This window comes from Microtus pennsylvanicus, chromosome 19 (genome assembly GCF_037038515.1).
Source record: "Microtus pennsylvanicus isolate mMicPen1 chromosome 19, mMicPen1.hap1, whole genome shotgun sequence".
NCBI classification, from domain to species: Eukaryota; Metazoa; Chordata; class Mammalia; order Rodentia; family Cricetidae; genus Microtus; species Microtus pennsylvanicus.
Window position 1 is genome coordinate 32,153,468 of NC_134597.1, and position 21,689 is coordinate 32,175,156.

General features: G+C 44.6%; 1 protein-coding gene across 6 annotated transcripts in view; it reads right to left on the reverse strand.

The window, feature by feature from the left end:
- Positions 1-21,689, reverse strand: part of Hipk2 (homeodomain interacting protein kinase 2) — a 180,430-nt gene that overhangs the window by 13,493 nt on the left and 145,248 nt on the right. For 2 of the 6 annotated variants that reach the window (XM_075953486.1, XM_075953484.1), the window contains exons 8-12: positions 16,474-16,600; positions 15,558-15,679; positions 9,790-9,932; positions 7,010-7,189; positions 2,221-2,502 (exon numbers count right to left, since the gene is read on the reverse strand). In XM_075953486.1, the coding sequence (XP_075809601.1) occupies positions 2,221-2,502; positions 7,010-7,189; positions 9,790-9,932; positions 15,558-15,679; positions 16,474-16,600 (854 nt within the window). Of the gene's footprint in view, positions 1-2,220; positions 2,503-7,009; positions 7,190-9,789; positions 9,933-15,557; positions 15,680-16,473; positions 16,682-21,689 lie in introns of all 6 variants that reach the window. The other 4 variants (XM_075953482.1, XM_075953480.1, XM_075953485.1 and 1 more) reach the window with 3 other exon arrangements.

Sequence of the window (21,689 nt, forward strand, 5' to 3'; positions counted from 1 at the left end):
AGTTTGTGGCTGGTTCCTCTAGAGATGCTCTGCTTTGTGTTAGAATGTTTTGTACATGTCTCTTCTTGTTTATTACATGCGAGCCTCACAAAAACACTTGGAGTTCCAGACATATATCTAACAATGATGGGACTGGTAAATATTCACTGTGTTAAATTTTATGATAATTATGATTTCCAGAAAAAGGTATCCTAAGTCCCTTTACTTTCTCACTGTTAAATATAGCCACAATTACGTGATCCAATTACACAGTGGTTTCTCTATGAGTAAGCGCTTTTGGCTGCTGCTTCTTCAGGTAGACTTTCCTATCCTTATGGGTACTGAACCATTTTCTAAGGCAACAATCATTTATCTCTGCAGAAAATATCACTGCTGCGTCTTTCTCTGTAAGCCCTGTTACCACAGTGGGTAGCTGTGGTCCTTTACCATGGCTCTGTGGCTTCAGTCTGCAGCCACTCAAGAGAGCGTCTCTAACGTGTTCTCCCTCCCTGGTGAAGGCTAGCAGTCCCCTCTATTTCCTACTGTATAAAGTCATGGGGTTCAGTTTGTGGTTGCTCCTGCCCATGTCCCCCGCCATAGGCTGCTGCCCACGTCCCCCGCCATAGGCTGCTGCCCACGTCCCCCGCCATAGGCTGCTGCCCGTGTCCCCCGCCATAGGCTGCTGCCCACCTTCGAGCCTCTGAGTCCTTCTCACCGCACTTCTCACAAGCTGCACACATTTCAGCTACGTTTCCTCCTAGGGAAAGAGTTCTCTGTCCCACCTGCCCTCCACTTTGGGCCCTAACACTCACCTTCCCGTCCTTCTACCCCCTAGTCAGTCCTCTCCTGGGCCCTCATGTTCGGAGTTGCTGTCAATTCTGATCTCAGCCTTTAAAAATGACATTGTGATCTGGTTGACAGCTAGGTCTTTAAATTGCTTTTGCATTTCTCCAGCTGTGCTCAAGGCTGCTCAGCTTTTCTTATGCCAGAGCTACACATGCACAGGCTTCTCAAGCCAGGGGCCAGGCTTGGGTAGGAAGAACCTTCCTCTCTGGAAGGAGACCGAGTCCTTGGGATTCTCAGGTTTGGAAAGATGGAAGACCGAGTCAGTTTGGGGCTACAATCACAAAGGAAAGCGAGGCCCGTCCTGGAATGAGCAGATGGAGCACAAAACGTGGGCCTGGCTCACCACCCCTGTGTCCCTCAGATACCTAGCAAATGGCAGGAACAGAAACACAACAATGTATTATCAAACCACACTAATGATCACACCGAACCATGTTAGTGAAAATTCACACCACTAAACTTCACCTGGAAGGTGGGAGGGTTGCATCCTGTAGGAACTGCTATAGTCAGTCTAGCTGGACATTTTGTAATGACTTCAACCATGAAAATTTATTATCTAATCAAAACATTATGATTAATAATTAGCAGCATTATGTCCAATCAGCAATGAATAATTTGAGCCTAATTGTGAACAGGAAACTTTGTACCCAGTCATGGGAAGTACAATGGTGACTGAGAGCTCTGGCTTGGGGTGGCAGGTTCCCTCCCTGGCCTCGATCCTAATGCAAAGGTAACAGCAGGGTGTGCTTGTGAAACTATGGCCACAGAAGGTTAGCGGACATCCGTCTGAGCCACCTGAGCTGCCAGCTCAAGAAGAAGGCACATGTTGCTGGGGTTTGGTTGCTAAGTGCAGAAAAGAGGCTCTGGTGCAGGTTAACAGTCTTGCAAATGCAATAAATATTTCTTCCCTCCACCCAGGAAGCACATATAGAGTATGAAGAGCCAACTGGCAGTTTAAAGAATTGGGTTAGTCAGACACAGGGAAATTTCTGATTAATTGGACAATTACTTCAAATTCTGAGTAAGTCAAGGCAATGTTAGAGAGATATCTTGACCAACTGGGAATAAATTCAATAGCCTGAGGCAACATTTTTTAAGCTTATAAGTGTTAAAATAGACTGGGATTAGGAGCCCAATTTTTATAGACTCATGTTCCCAAATGTTTAGGGACTGTAACTATTCTTTAAGGCCAAACTCACTCAAAGTTATTTTGGTTTTGAACAACTACGGCAAACTTGCTTGTCACTCTTATGAAATAATTGTGGATCTAAGAACATGGCAAAATGAGAAGGTGAGGGTCAGCAGGAAATAATCAAGCTTCATGGAGTGGCTCAGCTCCACACAGCACAGTGCATGCCTCTGCTCTCTCCCCAGAGTCTGCAGGCACAGCCTCACCTGGTGGGGGCGTGTTTCTGCTCTTCCTCCTCATCTGTGTCGCTGCTGATGGTGATGACACTGACGGTGGGGCTGGGGGTGTCAGGGATGACAATCGTCTGTCGCTGTCGCTCCCTTGTGGTACTGGAGGCCACATCACCCCACCCACAGGTGGCTGAGGTGCTGCAGGCTGGGCTGTTGTGCACCATGGCACACCGTGGGGGAGTGTTCTCCTTGACACGCTTGGATCGCTGAGGGGAGCTGGTAGCTTGTGAAGAGGTCACCTCACAGGTGGAGACATTTCTGTAATGACAAAATAACACATACTCACAGAGAAAACTCAGGCCCTGTATCTCCATCCAAGTGGGTCCAACTTTCATCAAACACCAGACTTACCAAATCTCCACAGAAAAAGTCTGAGTCCCAGACCAATTGGCCCCCATCTGTACAGAACATGTGGTGCCTCTCTCTAGAGTCAGTCACGATGGGACCTCAACAGGGCCTTCTCTGGGCTCTTGTCTTGAGAGCTGATTTTCTAGGGGCAGTTGTCCTGATTTTAGCTACCTCATCCAACATGGCTGCATAGGATAACCTTCAGGATTAACACAGCTTTTGGCTTCATCTAATCCTCTCTCAGTGGTTCATGATTCTTGTTTTAGGAGCGATGAAAAAAATGGTGTTTGCCACACAAGGTTGTGGTTTCCTTGCTGACGGCTGATTTATTATTTAACTGCCCACCCCCATCCCCTGCCCATGCTGGGAACTGCACCCAGGTTCTCACAGATGCTTTAACTAAAGGACACAGTCTCGGCGGTGTGTGTGTGTAAGTGTGTACGCCAGGTCAGTCTCAGGGCATGTTCCTCAGGAGCTGTCCAGCTTGTTTGGAGACAAGGCCTCCGCCTGACCAGAACTCACCAATTTAGTGGTTGCCCAAGTTCCTGAGGACTGGCCTGTCTCTGACCTCTTCCCCCAGCACTTGGATTACAGGTTACACTGCCATGATCAGCCTTTTTATGCAGGGTTTAGGGACTAAACTTAGCTCTTGGTGCTTGTGTGGCAAGCATTTACAGATGGAATGATCTCCCAGCCCCTTGGCTCGCCTTGCCCTTCTTTCTCTTCTGGGAAAAGCTATGGTCATTCAGATTTGTGTACAATAAAAAAACAAAACCCTTTTGGATTTTGACCTGAGCCTCATGGGAGGCTTATTAATCAATTTTAATTGTAATAAAAAACTCGGAACAAATGAAAGAGGAAGAAGGTATGCTTTAATAGGCACTTTAAAAAATTATGGATAAGCCAAATTCAACTACTGTAATATACTTCCAAGTCTTTTAAAATTATTTATTAGTTTTAGATTTATTTATTATTTCACGTGAACGAGTGTTTTTCCTGCATGTATGTATATGTATGCTGATGCCCTAGGAGGTCAGGGTATCAGATCCCCGGGGACTGGAGTTACAGATGGTTGTGAGCTACCACGGGAGCTCTGGGACTCAACCCTGAGTGCTCTAGAACAGTCAGTGCTCTCAACTGGTGAGCCTTCTCTCTAGCCCACCAAAAGGGCCTTTAATTTAGATCGATTGATTCTATATTAGTTCTGGTAACTTTAGGGATCCTTTTAGAATCTATGCAGTGAAGACCAAAGTCGAAAGAGAATCAATCTTTGCGCCTACTATGTCCTTAGAGAGTCGTACTAGACTCTCTAAGTGAAGAGAGAGAAACAAGATGGAAATAGTTTAATAAAGGAGAACTTGATTCTGTCCATAGCTGGCTTTAGCTGCATTTGTAAAGCCCTCTCTGGAGCAGGTAGTACGGCTTTCTGGCTGACTGCTCCTCTTACTCTGTGATGTGTGCTATAGCGTGTACAGTTTCAGCACTTACAGTGTGTCAACTGGCATTGCTACAGGAAAAAGCATGTCTGCCGCATTACGACGGGGAGGGCGGTCTGTGTAGTTTCTCACAGTTTTGCTGTACACTGATCTTCCAGCACTCAGGAGGCAGAGGCAGGTGGATCTCTGTAAATCTGAAGCCAGGATTCATCTACATAGTGAGTTCTAGGCCAGTCAGAGTTTCAAAGTGAGATACTATCTCATAAACCATAATAACAAACACTTGAGGAGACGATTTGCAACTATATGGATTCTGACCTGCATAAGCACTGTGTTCACCTGAAAAAGCTGAGTGGTGAGAAGACAGGGAAGGATTTGCTGAATTGGTTGTGGGGCAATTGTGACAAGGTGGTCACAAGAATGCTAAGCTCAGTTCTGTGTGATCAGTATTTTAGTATGGCACCTGTCTTAGTCTGATGGAGCATAGAGACCAAAGCAGTGGTTTCTGTTGCCTCTGATGACATTGGCATGCTGTTATAGGGCAGCCACACAAAAGCATTCTGGGGAGCTACCACTGATATAAGCAGAATTTCCTTGTGTTATCAGAAATACCCTAACAATGGATTATGAAGAAGGATGCCAGCTAGAGGGAAGTCAGTCCTTGAATTAATTTTTGAATAAGAATGAAGGAGACAGATCTAGCTTCTGGCACCTGGCTATATGAGGAGGAGGAAGAAGAGACAGAAGATGAAGAAGAAGGAGGAGGAAGAGAAGGAGGAGGAGGAGAAGGGAGGGAGAGAGAGAGAGGGAGAGAGAGAGGGAGAGGGAGAGAGAGAGAGGGAGAGAGAGAGGGAGAGAGAGAGAGAGAGAGAGAGAGAGAGAGAGAGAGAGAGAGAGAGAATTCACTAGTATGATGGCTAGACTTGACACACCAGCAAAGAGAAACCTCAGAAAAACTGTGTCCAGATTGGCCTGCGGCATGCTTGTGGTGAATTTTTCTTAACTGCGAATTGATTTAAGAAGGCCCAGCTCAGTGTGGGTGCTACCATCCCTGTGCACTATATAAGAAAGGTAGTTAAGCATGAATTTGGGAGCAAGCCAGCAAGCAGTGCCCATCCATAGCTCTGCTTTTAGCTCCAGCCTTACCTTTCCTGGATGATGGGCTATAACCTGTAAGATGAAATAAACTCTTTCCCTCCCAAGTTGTTTTATCTGGAGTCTTTTTATTACAGAAACAGAAAGGCAAATTAGAACAACTAGATTTTTTTTTCTGTCACCAATTTCTTTTGTTCAATCCATCCCAAATGAACAAAGATGTGCATCTAAACCATGGGACACTGTGGGAGCAATTCTGCGTTTGCATGACCTAAATCTACTTGACTAGCTGTAGGTGGTGGGCTTTGCTCTTGCTGTTTGTTTTTGGAGTGGAGCCTAGAAACCTCTGTTTAAAAGTCAGGCTTATTGAACTCTATAGCTGATACTATATACACTAACACTCTCTCTGAAGTCTTTGATGAGTTACTGACTAATCTATAGTTACAAACCACACCTACAACCCAGATGTGGAACTTCTTTTACTACCTTCCCTTCAGGTTCCTTCCCGAGAACTTCCTTCTCCATGGCCCAGCCCCTGGTACTGCTGATTTATCTGTGTTTGCCTTCAACAAAGTGACATAAACACAGCCTTGTGTCAGTGTTGAAGGCGTACAAGTTTAGAGGAATGGGAAGGATTAGCCATCCACTGCTAAGCATCTGGGAGTCACCAAAGTTATATTTAAGCCATCAGCCAAATGTGTTCATGTGGGAGGCATTCTGTAGTTTCATGATCTAGGATCTAACTTGTTAGCTAAACATCTTATTTTTAAGTTATGAGTTATATTTCTGACCTTAAATCTCAATGAAAGTGCATTTCTCTAATGTTTTTGAAAAAGATATCTTGGTAATTTGTACTCATATGGAAACTCAGAGGCTTGTTTCTAAAAAAGATGACAGAGATTGTGTGGCCAACTTTAGTCAGACTTTGAACCTCCTCATAGGCTCAGCTGTGCCCTTCTGATAGTCTAGTTTCAGCTAAGAGCCTTGCTAGTTCATTTCAACTAGAGGCCCTCCCCATTCTCTTGATATATGATCAGATTCCTCATCCTCCGCTGTCCCTTGGATGACAGCTAATCACAATCACAGAATCCTGTTAGAGGATCTAACTCTGATGCATGAACTGACTCTGTGGAGCCCATACTTATGGAGAGATACCTTGCTCAGCCTAGGCTCGGATGGGGTGGGGTGGGAGAGGGCCTTGGTCTAAACTCAATGAGGTGATGGGACAGACTTAGTTACTTCCCAAGGGAGGCCCTTAACCTCTCTGGGGAATGGATGGGGGGTGGGGTAGGGGTGGGGTAAAGTGGGAGAGTGAGAGGAGAGGAGGGAGGGGGAACGGATTGGTATAAAAAAATTAAATAAATTAAAAAAAAAACGAGAGAGAATCTTGTTAGGATGATTAAGCCACAATCCTCCAATTTCTGTTGTCTCCTAAACATTGTTTCCCCTACATGATCTAGACACTACTTCCTTGCCCATGCTAAGTGCAGAGCTGAGCCCTCTTCTTCCTCCACTGCAGCGTTTGGACCCATACCCATGGTCTCAAATGAAGTCTTCCTTACTGTGATTTACTACTTGTTCTTTAAGAAAGGACCGAAGCACTCAAGACATCAAGGCACACCATGGCTTCAGGCCTCCACCTTGGAGAGTCAGGGGGACAGAAACTAGGGAGAGTCAAGAGGCAGGGTTGCATGTGCACAGAGCCCAGAGAGCACTTTTAGCACGCTCTGGAATGTTCTGTGGACTGTAAGGTGTTCCCCCAGCTCTTGTAGGAAGAGCTGCTCTCTACCCGTGCCAGGGTAGTGCACCAGTAATCCCCACTTCCGAGCAGTGTTTAGCATTCCAATCTTCTGGTGTTTCTGGCCACCAAGGCTCTCGGCACCTACCTCACGGATGACTGGTGCTGCTTACTCTTCCTGGAGGAGGTGGTGCTGGTTGGTTGTTGCCTCATCACATGGGCTACACCCACATTTAAGGGCTGGGCTGCTGGAAGGGTCACATGTCCAGTCAAGAGTGTAGGTTGCTGCATGATGGGATTGTAATGGCTTCCATGAGCATGTGTGTTCCTGAAAGAGAAAAGGGAGCAGAAGGCCACTTAGTGGTTTTTATAGAAGCTGCGCTCTTTAATGAGAAAAGCTATCTCTCACTGAAGAGATGAGCTTTGCCAGGTGAGCTGGCACGTGGGCTTCCCAGAACTGCAGAGTGGGAGTCCTGTGCTGAGGAAGTAAACATCAAGCTGGTTGATGAGAAGCAGGCCTTTCAAGGGGAAAGAGAGATGGGATGGACAGCCCCTCCAGCCTTTAGAGTCCCTGGACAGGTGACTATGCATTAATATGCCCATTTCATTTCAGAATTTACATAGCAACTTAAATGGGTTCTTTTCTTCTGCTGTGTGAGGTAGGTAGGATGTTTTAGAAATACTATTTTATTAATGAGGAAATTGTAGTTAATGTGAAAAACAAACTGATGACTGGGAGCCATATGTTTCTGGCATTAGGAATCATTAACGTTCTTTTGAATTCCCTCAGTAGCTAACACAATGCTCAGGCATGTAGCAGCTGATCAGTTAATTACACGCTTGCTGAATGAACAATTAGATTAACTGAAGGGTGACTAGACATGTATAGAGTTTGTATTAAATCAAAATTAATAACAGCTATACACATGCAGAGAGAAATAGGCTGGCAGCCTGCGTCCTGGGAATAGGTGACATTTTAGTCTTCCCATCTAGGCTGGATGGTGTTTGAAGCCTTGTTTTCCAACAGAAACATTTAAGGTGGTGATTAATTCAAAGATTTGTCCATAAAAGCACATTTAACACACAATAAAATTAAAAGCTAAAGAATTCATTCAAACTTTAAAAAGATATAAATTCCATCTTTGTAACTTGAAGGGATAAACAAGAGAAAGAAAGATGAGCATTTTATAGTGAATCTGATAGTCTTGTAGACATGTGCACAGCCTTTGGAAGTGCTGTGGTGGCCTCTTCCTGCTGCTGACTCCCCCACAGACAGGCAGGCCCTTTCTCTTGGAGACAAGGGCAGCAATGGCGTTCCTCTTTTGTCTTCTGGTCATGGCTATGGCTGCTCTTTTGACCCATAGTGAAATGCAGAGACTGGGGGATACCAACTAAGAGATGGAAGAGAGGTGGAAGAAGGCAGGATAAGAAAGTATGCATGAATAAGTGCATGAATATTGCTGAGATTGAGCTCTAACTGCTGAAGGACAAAGGAAAATACGATGTGGTGGTGGTAGTGTCTTTCAGGAGAATGAGGGGGAGGGGAACACAACCGTAGGTCACATAGCTTTCCACTTGGCTGCTACTCCTAATGAGCTTGAAGAAAGGCAATCCCGCCTACTGTGAGCTGTCGTGAATGGGTGAAGGGAAGATGCCAAGCCTATTCATTCTGTTATGTTCAGACACCACTGCACTGAATGGTAAAGACAGCCAAGTGCTTTGTGTTCCATTTTTGTTGATGCCCCTCTACCCCTCAACCCTGTGAGATAAACATCATGACCCCATTTTATTGAAAAGGAAACTGAGGCCATAAAAGTTAAATAACCCGCCCTAGTTCTTGCAGAGCCAGAAGAGAAACCAGTTTTGCCTGGTTTGAAAGTCCTTCCACTGAGTGCAGACTGCAGCCATGGGATGGCCCAGGTTCTCTCCCCCGTTAGTAGTCAGAAAGTAGTTTACATGGAGGAGAAAGCTACAGCAGACATGAGTCAGGGGACATATTGGCCTCCTGCCTACCTTTTCCTGAGAGTTACTTACTTATTCAGACAGAGTTTCACTATGAAACTCAGGCTGGCCTCAAACTTGCGATTCTTCTGCCTTAGCCTGTGTGCCAAGACTTCAAATATGTACTACCATCCAACTCAAGAATTCTATGCTCAGAAAAGGAACTAGGGAGACCCTCAGGATGGTAATCCAGCTACCAGAGGATAGCAGGGAATAATTTCTGCAGGAGGAACAGCCCAAAGGGGCCATAGAGCTGGGGACAATTTGAAGGCTGTCATACGGCTCTGTACTGGTCAAGCAGGGCATTGTGGTGGTGTGCGATGAGGGCCAGAGGAAAGTGACAAGTGCTTATGAGAACAGCGGAGCAGGGTGTCCACGAGGGGGTCAGTGAGCTGCATGGGCAGCTTTGGAAACAGATGCAGGGTGCTGGCAGGCAGCGGCTGGAGTCCCTGGGGTCTGTGGAAGGGGAACTCTTCTCCAAAAGACACGCTGATAACTGAAGACACACATTTAACAAACACGCTAGAGCTTATCCTTCCAAATACAACTCATCTGTCAAACTTTCCCTGGGGAGCTCAGACAGACAGGCACCTATGTCTCAAAACTTCATGAGAACACTTTTGAGAATTGCTTAGGGCTTTGGGGACTCTCTTCTGTATTCCTTCACTGGTGACAAATGTTTGCTTTCTGAAAGGATCTTAATTCTGAGAAAACCCAGCCAGGTCTGGTTTAAAAGATGTAACTGAGTTTTGGTAGAACGTGCTAGCTAACTATAAATCAATCGAGCTGAATGTCTGGGCTCCTGGTATACTGTTTAAACCACCACCCATTACACTGTGGCCGTAGCCCACATGATATTTTCTGCCGGAGGTGGACACAACTCTTATTCCAATAACACTGCTCGACCCAAAAGGATTTCCTGCTCACCTCCAGTCGGCCAGTTGCTGAGTGCCTGCCATGGTCTCAGGAATCACAGCTGCATGCTGCACGGACGTGTGGGTGGCCACGCCAGTCAGCTGCTGCCAGGCTGGAGGAAGCAGGATCTGTTGGGCCCCACCTGGCCAGGCCTGCTGTAAGACAGGACAGTCACAATCACCACATTTTGTTAGTCACCTAGCTGATTTGCACAAGTCCAGAACTTAATCTGTGTGTGGATCTTGTAATGGATGAAAATGTAGACTAGTTGTTGGCTTCGAAATACCAAGGAAGAGCTGGAGAGATGGCTCAGAGACCACTTATCGTCCCATAAATTCTTTTTTTAAAAATTTATTTATTTATTATGTATACAATATTCTGTCTGCATGCATGCCTTAAGAGGGCACCAGACCTCATTACAGATGGTTGTGAGCCACCATGTGGTTGCTGGGAATTGAACTCAGGACCTTTGGAAGAGCAGGCAATGCTCTTAACCGCTAAGCCATCTCTCCAGCCCCATCCCATAAATTCTTAATGTCAGCTGACAAAATGAAAGAAATGATTCTATGAGTTTATTAATTATAGCTAACTATTTCAAGTCCATTGAGTTCACAGAGGAGAAATAAAAGTTAACTAGTAAAACCATTGTAAATTCAAAATATGTAAGAAGCCATGTGCAGTGGTGCACACCTCTAGTCCCAGGACTCAGGAGGCAGAAACAGCTGGATCTCTGTGAGTTCAAGGCCAGCTTGGACTACATAGCAAGTTCTAGCCCAGCCAGGGTTCATGTTTAAACTCTGTATTAAAAAACAAAAAACAAAACAAAACAAAAACCAGTTTCAACGTCAGTTAGGATTTTTACTGCTTAGTGGTCTGGAACTCATTTCCAATTCCATGAAAAACACGAGCTTTGACTAATGTCATTAGAAATGTATCTTGATAAGGTCATCTTTTTTTCTCCCCTATTTCCTTGAATTTTACCTCAAAGCCTTAAGGGAAAAGGCAATTTTTTTCTTAACCTTTTTCATTGGCTGTGAAAATGATGCTTACAAATACAACCAGCTCATTTTGATGGCATTACATTACGTACCTATAATTTATTATGACTACTACAAAGAAAAGAACTAATATTTCTTTTAAGAATTATTACTATTATTGTGTGTATATGACATGAGAGTGCACACATGCATCCGGAGGTTCTGGAGACAACCTTTGGGAGTCAGTTCTTGGTTTTCTCCTCCTATTTTGCGATTCAGGACTTGAATTTGGTCATCAGGCCTTCAAGGCAAGCACTTTTAACTGCTGAGTTATATTGCTGTCCCCCCTCTTCTTTTTTGAGACAGGATCTTGCTATGCATCCCATACAGCACCTGAGCTCAGGACCCTCCTTGTCTCAGTCTTCCAAGTGCGGGAATTATGGGCACACACCGCTGTGCCTGGCTGGAGCTAATATTTCTTGATCTGTACTGTGTGCCAGTGTTTAGTCATAAATGGATTTTTGAACTTAATATTGGTCCTATGAGGTAAGAACCACTATTTATTTCCATCTCTTAGGTGAATAAACTGAGACTGAGAGGTTAAATGACTTGCTTAGAAAATATGGCAAATTATTTCTTCTTTTCTCTGAACCCAACATGACAGGGAAGAAATAAAATATATAGATCCATAGACGCAAGGAGACTGGAGGACAGATAATAACAGTTAAGACTGCAGAGGTGTAACAACACATGGCCAATTGCCAAGAAAGTTAGCATACTGAATTATTCTAAGGTAAATCTGCACGTGAAGCTTGGCTAGATTCCCACTGCAGGTGTCTGTGGTCCAGACATTGCAGGGAAAAGAGCTACAGGTGTGACTTGAGGGTAAGGGTCTGCCAGTGGAAATGCTGGGCTTGCTTTTATCGCTCCGCAGGGAAGGCCGCACTGAGCAGTCCATCCTTGGTCAGCTTTCTCAGCGTGCTGAGCAGTTCAATGTTTCCGTCTCGGCCACGCACGGACAGCTAAGGCAGCCTTTAGAAAGCATCTAACGTGAAGCCATCACGGCCAAAATAAAATGGAACTCACACGAAACAAAAGCAATGTAGGAAACAGAAAAAAATTCCAAAGGTCTATAATTGTTTATAATTAATATCCTCAGAATTTAAAAAATGTGCATCTTTCTTCATATAGATATGCATGTATGGAGCAAGATAAGGTGCTCCCAGAAATGAAAAAAATGGCAACAGAAACAGAGAAGTCAAAAAAATTCAAACAAATGAAATTCCTCAGAAAATAGACCCCCCACCGCACACACATACACCACACCCACCACACACTCCCACACCTCACACACACCATACACACCCCCATACCACACCACACTTCCACATACTACACCACACACCACACCTATACCACACACCACACACACCAAACACTCACACCACATACCACACCACACCACACACACCACACACTCCCACATACCACACTCACTACACACAGCACACCACACTACACACCACGCACCCACACACACCACACACTCCCACATACCACACCCCCCCATACACACCACATTACACTACACACATGCACACACACACGAGGGAAAGAGAAGAAACACTAATCTATTTAGAAGTATAAACATCCAGGCTGGTGAGAAAGGTGGCTCAGTGGGTGAAGTGTTTCCCTTAAAGTGTGAGGACCAGAGTTTGGGTACCCAGCATCCATGTGAATGCCAGGCAGGAATGGTGGCCCATATGCAATCCCTGTGCTTGGGAGGCAAAGATAGGATTTGTCCAGCAAACTATAAAGCTAGACTAACACTGGTCAGAGAGGTCTAATTCACATGAGAGACCCTTCCTCAATATAGAATAGAATCCAGGACCACCTGGCCAAGGGTAGCAGTATCCATAATGGGCTGGGCCCTTCCCCATCAAACATTAACTAAAAAAACGTCCTACAGGCTTGCCTACAGCCTGATTTTAGGGAGGCATTTTCTGTTCCTTCCTCTCAGATGACTCTAGTTTGTATCAACTTGACATAAAACTAGCCAGTACTTATGTGTCCACCCATCACTAACATATATGGATCAACACACCCACACATCATACACACACAAAAATAGAAGTACCAACATCCATGTAATAAGAATTTTGCAAAGAGGAAACAGAAAATATTGTTAAAGAAGAAACAACAACAAGAACAAAACTCAGAGTCAAGGCGAATAGGGAAGTCCAGGAGGACAAAGCATGGGAAAACAACAGGAAAACACGAAGTTGTAAGTCTTGAGACCTCTGTGGACAAGGACTGTATAAAAGGTTTCATAAGACAAATAATACACTGAACTCAGTATGTTCAACCTAAACATGTCAAACACAGAAACCTCTTGCAGCTCTAGAATGATCTGAGACTCAACAATAAGGTAACCCAGTGGGAAAATGAGAAAGCCATACAAGGAAGGAAATGTGGTGTATTATGAAGCTCATCAAGGGCGATGTTTTAAGATCGATAACTATACAAACAGTATGAAGTAGTTGAATCACAAATTATTTTGGAAGAATGGCAGAATGAAAGAATGAGGAAGAGAGACTGATGGCAGCAGGATGGGTTGGAGAGCAAAGGTTTTATTATACAAATAGGAAGTCAGCTTAGAATAAAATCTAAAAGAATCAAATGAAAAACACTATAGAAATGTTACTTATATAGATTTACATAATGAATGGTCAAGTTAAAGGTTGTTTTGGGATAGGAGAAATTAAAGGTGGGATAGAGAAAGGACTATATTTTCTTTTAGTAAAATGTGTGCTGTCACATAAGTTAAAAAATTATGTACCTGTATTATTTTAAAAAAGGATGAAATTTCAATGTCAAAACTCACGTCTTCAAAGACAGCCAGCAAGTGGTGCACCTGGTGTGTGCACACAGATGACCTAATTCCCATGATCTCAGTCAGTACCTAAACGTACTCTATGGAGAACACAAACACAATGGCCTTATTTGGAATCTGGTGTGGGTGTTACCTCCACGAAGGTGGCATGAACAAACCTACTTATCTGTTAGCAGCTTCAGTGCCAAGTGAGGTAGAAGTAGATAGCAAGACAATTGCTGCAAAGACTGGCTGTTGAAAATGCCACCATTTAGAGTGAGAAGCACTGGGTTTCGGTAGAGTGGATAGTTTATAAAGAAGTCACCTGTCCTCAGGGAAATACAGGGACCTTGGCCATATGACTCAATTGGCCAAGAATACAAAAACCTCCTCATGGAAAGTGGAGTCTAGAAGGATCTGTCACTTCTGAATTTCTGACTTGTTCTTGTTAGTGAGAAGGAGTTCTGGATCCTGCTCCTTGAAGAAAGGACTGAGTATAATGTGACCTCAGGCAGCTGTACTACCGTCTTTTCACTTTGACCTGCTCCCTCACAGTTTCTCTTGTAGCCAGCATGCATTCCCTACCAGATATCAAGACACAGATGTTATGGTGAAGACTGGATGTTTATTTATTTTTTTTTTTTTTTAAAGATTTTATTTATTCATTAGATATACATTGCTCTTCAGGCCAGAAGGGAGCACCAGATCTTACTACAGATGGTTGTGAGCCACCATGTGGTTGCTGGGAATTGAACTCAGGACCTTTGAGACAGCAGGCAGTGCTCTTAACCACTGAGCTAACTCTCCAGCCCAAGACTGGATGTTTAGAGGCCAATGGACTACAAGAGAGCCAAGAACAGACCTATGCAATCGACTATCTATAAACTATTTTCTATATAGAAATCACTTCTATAAACAAACAATTTGGGAAGCTACCTTATTTAAAAGTAAAGTTGACACTAACAGGTCAAGGCACCCTAGATAGGAAGTGGTCTAAGACAGTAGGAAAATATGGACATTCGTGTCATGTCTAGAGTGTGTCCTGGTTCTGACATCTTGCTGTTGTGTAATGCTTTTGTTCTGAGACAGGGTCTCACTGTGTAGTGTAGGATGGCCTAGACTCACTATGCAGTCTAGCATGGCCTTGAACTCACAATTCTCCTGCCTCAGCCAGCGGAGAACTGGTAGGACAGACATGTGCCACCCTGCCTAGCTGCTGTATGGGCTCTGAGCAAATCCCTGTTTCAGTTTCCTTACTTGTCCCAAGTAGAGATAGGTATCTTTCTGTATTGTGGGATTAAAGAAATTAACTGTAAAGTGCGTGGCATTAAAAACAGTACAACTGTATCAGAGTTCGAGTGTCTTTCAGGACTGACTTCTGGTATTGCACCAGCACTGTTACGATAAACTCGTTACATATTTCCCATCATTTTTCATCTTTGTGATCTCATTCCACAGTTAGAACACCTTTATGGATTGAAAGGAAGGTTCCAGCCCATAGCTTCTGCAAGTCGCCTTTTTTTTTTTTTCAGCTCTAAAAATGAAGGGATAATCTCCAGGGCTTTGGCTATAAGAACTATTTCTATTTTACAAGAAAGAAATTGGAGGCAAAGAGATGTTAACTGACTTGCCTTAGGTCACTGAGAATTACTAGCAGATTTAGGATTAAAACCCAGGTCTCCTCGATGATTTGCTTTACAAAGGTAAAATACTAATTTCCCTAGACTCTCTGTATCTAAATCTCTTCTTGGAATTGTCACTAGATACTTAGGGAGGTAATTCACTCAGGGATCATTTAGAATATTACTGACATATTCCACTGCCTGGGAGCTCCTACCTCATTACCAGGGAGGGAGTCAGTAGAGATACATGTCTTTTGGAAAAGCATTGACATGGACAATGGGAATATGAGCAATACAGAAGAGAATTACCTGAGCAAGCAGACCTGGTTGAATCTGAAGAGGCTGAGCTCCTGGAGCTTGAGTGACGATGGGAACAGCATTTTCCATCCGCACTGAGTAGCCGGCATGCTTGGAGGGAGAGGCCTGCAGGCCTGTTTAGTACATGGGTGAGGGACAGGAGGGAGGTGAATGACTGAAGGATGAAGAGACCCCTCCTAGCCACTGAGTTAGCTTTAATGCTCAGCCATGGGATACTTTCCTTTTAGCTGCTAACTTAAAGTAGTCTCCTACTCCCCACAAACACACCTCTCCAAAGTTAAACTATGTGAGGTCCAAAACAGCACAGATAAGACGGTACGGCTGAGTGTCACAGCAAAGAACATGGGGACAGCGGCGGGCTCTCTCTGGACTGTACAGATGGAACCCGAGCACCGGTGTACATGCTCACATGGGCACTTTGCAGAACTCTGTCCTTGAACTTTCCGTGTGAAGTATGATGAGGTACACAGTCATCTCTAACTGCTTAACGTCCACAGGAAAGGAGCTCTGGGATCGAGGCCAAAGGGGAGGAGGCCCAGGGAGGCACTTTTCAGACAAATTTCTATTCTCCACATGAAGTGGGCCTATGCTGGCTGTCAGAGACTGGCAATTTTCTACAGATAACGTTCAGAGAGCATTTCACGCAAGGAAAGCTGGAGCTGACATCAGCATAACAATGGAACCAGACAATGCGCCTCTTCACAGGCAGCTGGCGAGGGCCACAGCTTCTGGCAGGTGCTGAGAACAACAACAAATGGACTTGGTGCTGGAGCGCAAGGCGCATTGTTTCTAGGCTGGCAGCACTGGGAGAGCAGCCTCCACGGTCAGTGATACTAGCGTTCCTATGAACGGAAGCAGGAGGGTGAGAACCCTAGAGGTGGTCCTGCAAGAACCAGGTTGGCCTTACCTTGGAAGCCAGGGGGACACACGATGAGAGCTTGCTGGAAGGGGTCTGGCCGGGCACAAATCTGGGCTGTTCCCGTCTGCAGGGGCATGCTCCGCTGGGCCACTGCGGCCATGGATGCCGCTGAGGGCTGGTAGAGTGTAGATTGGTAGTTTAGTATGGAGACTTCGGGATTGGCTAAGGAAAGAGTGGCACTGGTGGAGGTGGGAGCCTAAAGGAATGATGGGGATTAAACAAAAATAAACAAAAATAAAAAATGAGGGAGGTGGTAGGTTGGGAGACACAAATCTAAATCAAATAAATGAATTTAAAGGAGAGCTAACATAAATCAAGAGCAAAAAAGCAAAAAGAAGGGCAGGACTCCGGCTGAATGCCTCAGAGGAAGGCAGGCACCTGCATTCTCACATCTGTGAGACCCACACAGCTCACTACTGAAAAGCTAACTTAGTCTAGAAAACTTTTGCTTGAGGGTCTGGGGATGTAGGTCAGTTAGTAGAGTGCTAGTCTAGCATGCATGAAACCCTGGGTTCAATGCCTAGCACTGCATAAAAACAGCTATGGCAATCTTGTATCTATTTTGCAATCTCTGCACTCAAGAGGCTGAGGCAGAAGGATCAGAAGCTTAAGGTTATCTTAATACTACGGTACTGACTTTGAGGCTAGCTTGGGCTATATGAGCTCCTAATCACTCCTCCCCACCAGAGGAAAAAATAAACAATAAAAAAATAAAAACATTGTTTAATTAAAGTCTTCTTCATCCCAGAAGGCCAGGTTTGGGTTGAGAGCCTCTGTGTTCCTTGGATTCTAAAGTGGAATATGATATAGGGAGGGTGGGAAAAGCTGAGCCTGTCTTTCTCCTTGTCCCAGCGAGGCTCCACCTTTGCTCATCCTCTCCTCCCCTTGGATCCAGGTAGTCTACACTTGGGAGGACAAACAGGGTCCTGGATAAACAGGTCTCAGGACAGAAGCCCACGCACCAGAAGGGAAGCCCAGGTAGAGTCCTGGAAGGAGATTCTCGCTCCTACAGTGCTGCCTGCAGCTACCCTTGGCCTGCTGTAGGATAAAGCTACTGTAGAAGCAGCATATGGCAAACATCTGGATCTATCTTTGGAAACAGAACTTCCAACAGAAACAAAGCTGTAGAAGGAAAGCAAACTCTGTTGGGAATGCTTATATTCTCTCCTTAGCAAAGAGAGGCAGAGGTTAGCAATGGCTTCAGACTGAACATGGTCCAGGAGCTGTGCTGTAGAAGCGAGGTTCTAAACCTGTGAGTCACGATAGCCTGCATATCAGATATTTATATTGCAATTCCTAACACTAGCAAAATTACAGTTATGAAGTAGCAACAAAATAATTTTATGGTTGGGAGTTCCTGTTACAACATGAGGAACTGTATTAAAGGGTCAAAGCATTAGGAAGGTTGAAAACCACTACTCTAGAGATTGTAAGAGCTATGGGATAAGGAGGAGGTGGACTGTGAGTAAATACTGGACACACATGTAAAGAGAATTTCAAGAGAAGATCAAATTTCATAAAAAGGTCAAAGTCTTGTTTTCCTTTTTTTATTTTGTGGTGCTGGGGAAATCAAACAAACCCAGAGCCCTGACTGCTCTAGGCAAGTCTACTGCCGAGCTACATCTTTAGCCCTGCACAATTTGTTATGCTTAAATTTTGTGCTGAATTTTAGTACAAGATAATAAATTTATTTGAAAATGATTACAAACTCCTATGATACACTTAATTAGATCTTGAGCTGCATATTTTAACTGTGTATGCAGGTTCAGCATTCCACGCCATGCCTCCTGGAAGTATCGGGGGGGACACATGCGCACACGTAAGAGCCAGTTTCTCCAGTCTTCCCCACACCATTATTTTCCCTGGCTGCTCAGGCCCTGAAGGTCCCCTGCTTGAGGCCATGGCACTAATGTCTCCCCATTTGACTGCATTGTCCCAGCCTCCAATCAGTCACTGTTCTGATGCCTCTGCTTTCCAAATATCCCTAGGGCCACTGGCTTTGCTCATTTGTTCTCCGGTGCCCACCTCGGACCTTTAAGTGCCTGATTAGTGACAGCTTGCCCTCTACTTCCCTTTTAATTCTTGGGCACAGGATCATTCTCTCTCTTTTAATTTTAAAAATTGTATGGGTGTATTGTATATATATGTATGTATGTGTACCATGTGTGTGCTTAGTGTCCACAGAGCCAGAAAAGGGCACTGTGGATCCTGAAACTGGAGTTACAGATGATTATGAGACACAATGTAGGTCTAGGAATTGAACCCAGGTCATCTGAAAGAGGCCATCTCTCTAGCTTTGGATCATTCTCTCTTAAAGACCACTTTGCACATCAGCACCTGTTCTGCACTTAATCATCTGCTCATAAATTCCAGCAGTGGCCTCATGAATGTGGTGTACGCATCTTGGCTCAGTACTTTTTCCTTTCTATAGACCCTCAGTTATCTTCCTTGATAAATGTCATCTACCCTTTTCTTTGGGACAGATTAATCTACTTGCTGTTTTCTTAGCTTTCTATGAGCATAGGCTATTCATCTCATAGGAATCCTCTGAAAAAACTCAGAGAGAACTCTTAGCCTTTGTGCTTTAGGGCCAGCCTGGGTATGAGGGCTTCAAATTGGAGCCTTCCCTGATGGTGCACGTGTACAAATCTGTGGTTGTGTGGCTCAACTTCCGCCACAATGTGCTGGGCAGTGTAGTCAGCATCCTGACAGATGCCTACTTGGGGGAAGGGCTTGGGCTCTACTGTGGTCCTCTGCTTGCCTGCCTTACATGGCCTTCATGTGTGTAGCCTGGATCTGGACCTCTTTTAGCTCAAGTTTCACCATGGAGATGATGAGCTCTTTGTAGACTCAAGGAAAGAAAAGTGAAATGCAGGACCACCAGTCCCCAGTGTGAGCAGCAGCAGCTGACAGTTTCCCTCAGTTTCCAATGCTGCTATGGATCAGCTGGTGGAAGTGTGTGTGAAGGTGAGAGAGACTTTTACTCTGTCCTCCGAGGTTCTGACAGAGCGATCGCACCTGTCTGTGAGAGGCAGAGAGGACTGCTGAGAGCTATCCTGGCTAACAAAGACAAATGAGAAGACAAAGCAAGTTCACTGGCAATCTATGTTGCAAAGATGGGCCAAGTGATTCTAGATGTTTAAACATCTTACAGTTTGACATCTGTAAGACCAGGATGTGAGTCTAACCTGTAAGCCCAGTTGAAATTCTTGGGAGAAGGATATGCCCTAAAATGAGATACCTTGGAAAAGTTAGTAAAGTGGCTGAGCCTATGGATTAAGCCAAGAACACCCAGGGGAGGTCTTTCCCTTCAATATGTTACTAACAGTTTTGTTTTATGTTTTTTTGAGACAAGGTTTCTCTGTATATCCCTAGCTGTCCTGGAACTTGCTCTGTAGACCAGGCTGGCCTCAAACTCAGAGATCCACCTGTTTCTGCATCCTGAGTACACCATCACCACCTGGCTACTAACAGTTTTTCAATGTACATAAAAATTATGGCATACTGAGCACTTGGAAAAGATCCTATATATCTGCTGGATATATGTTAAGAGCAACACAGAACTAGTTCCATGTCCTTCCACTAAAACAGAACTGTAGATGTATTTCCTTGCTTCTAAACTTCTGAATGTTTAGAATGAGTAGAAAAACTCATTCTCAGAGCTCAGAGAAGGAACAAAGCACTGGGTCACTAATGAAAAAAAGAAGTCTTGTTGGACTTAGAGAGCGATACCATCTAGAAAAGTATCTGGGGACCTCCACAGGATTCATCAGCGCATGTGTTTCAAGAGTGCAGACCCTGATACAGACTGCTGGCGTCAAAGGCCAAACCTATCTCATATGTACCAGCAGGCAGCCTTAGGAAGAGGACTAATTGCCTTGTGCCTCATTTCTGCCTCTAAACTGCCAATGATAATACCTATTCCACATGAATGCTGGGAAGACTGAATGATGCCATGCTGAAGAAAGTCCGACACAATAAATGTTTACTGTCAGTAATGTTATCAGGGGAGGGAAAGCATGCCTTAGAGCTTAAATCTGGGTTATAATGGGAAGAACTTGCTTTTCTGACAACAATTCAAAGCTCAGATGATGGAGAGTTTGTTCTCAGGATCATGCTTTTGTAGGGCAGCATTTCATTTCCCCAGTGCTCAAGCCACCACCATTACACTAAGTTAACGGCCTTTTCTACTTTAGTCCAACCTGGCCAGCTTTGCGGGTCTCAGAGCCATGGAAAACAGAGGTGTTCTTATTTGGGACCTGCCTTTGTGTTTTTCAGTTTTGGTGATATTCTTTGGAATGGGTATGGGTGTCCTAGCACAGGAAACATGGAGGTGACCTTTTCTGATATGGTCAGGGATCTCCAGTCTGAAGCCTATGAATATATCCACGGAAAGGCTGGTGGGGCAGGGGGATTCACATGACCCCTGACACATGATCAGAGGGGTTCCCTTTCCCGTGAGCCTTCTTAGATCCTTTGGTAATGGAAGGAAGAGACAGATGGGGACAGAGGATTTGAGGTTAGGGAGTTAGAATCAAGAGTCTACTAAGGAGACTTATGGGAAAAACAAGCCTCAGGGTAATGAAGAAAACCTCAGTGACCGCTGGTTGAGAAGCCCTAGATGCAAAAAAGCCTTAACCTCAAGGCTGGCAGGAAAATGAGCTCTTCACTCTATAGACAGCACCAAAAACACTGACGGCCTCCAGGGGGCAGCATATTCCAGACGGCGCTGAGTCTGAGCAGAGGAAGTGCTAGAAACTGGAAGTCAAGCTAAGAGGAACAGCACGGTGAAAGGGAACAGGGCTGATCAGGGGTCAGGGACTCATCAGTGACAGGACCTGCCAACTAAAAGTAGACACACAGGTGGTGGCATTCACACATTAGCGTTACGTATTTATTTCTCTTCTCTGAAGGTGTGTATGTGCTTGTGCACAAGAGACAACAACACACAGGAACACCATCATCATTACAGGTTGATACTAAGACTGCAATGTCTGAGAATACTTCTTTGGGGAACTCATGAGATTGGAAGATGGGAGTAACAGTTCGAGTCTCCGATTCTGGAGACGGGTGAATTAGGGTGGGGAGATTCTTCATTCGGTGCCTATTTCCTGAGCCTCATCTGTATTTCAAACATTCTACGTTGCTGAGTCTTCCAACCTATAGAAGGTCGGGGATCTGTGTGAAGGAAACGTCAACTTCCT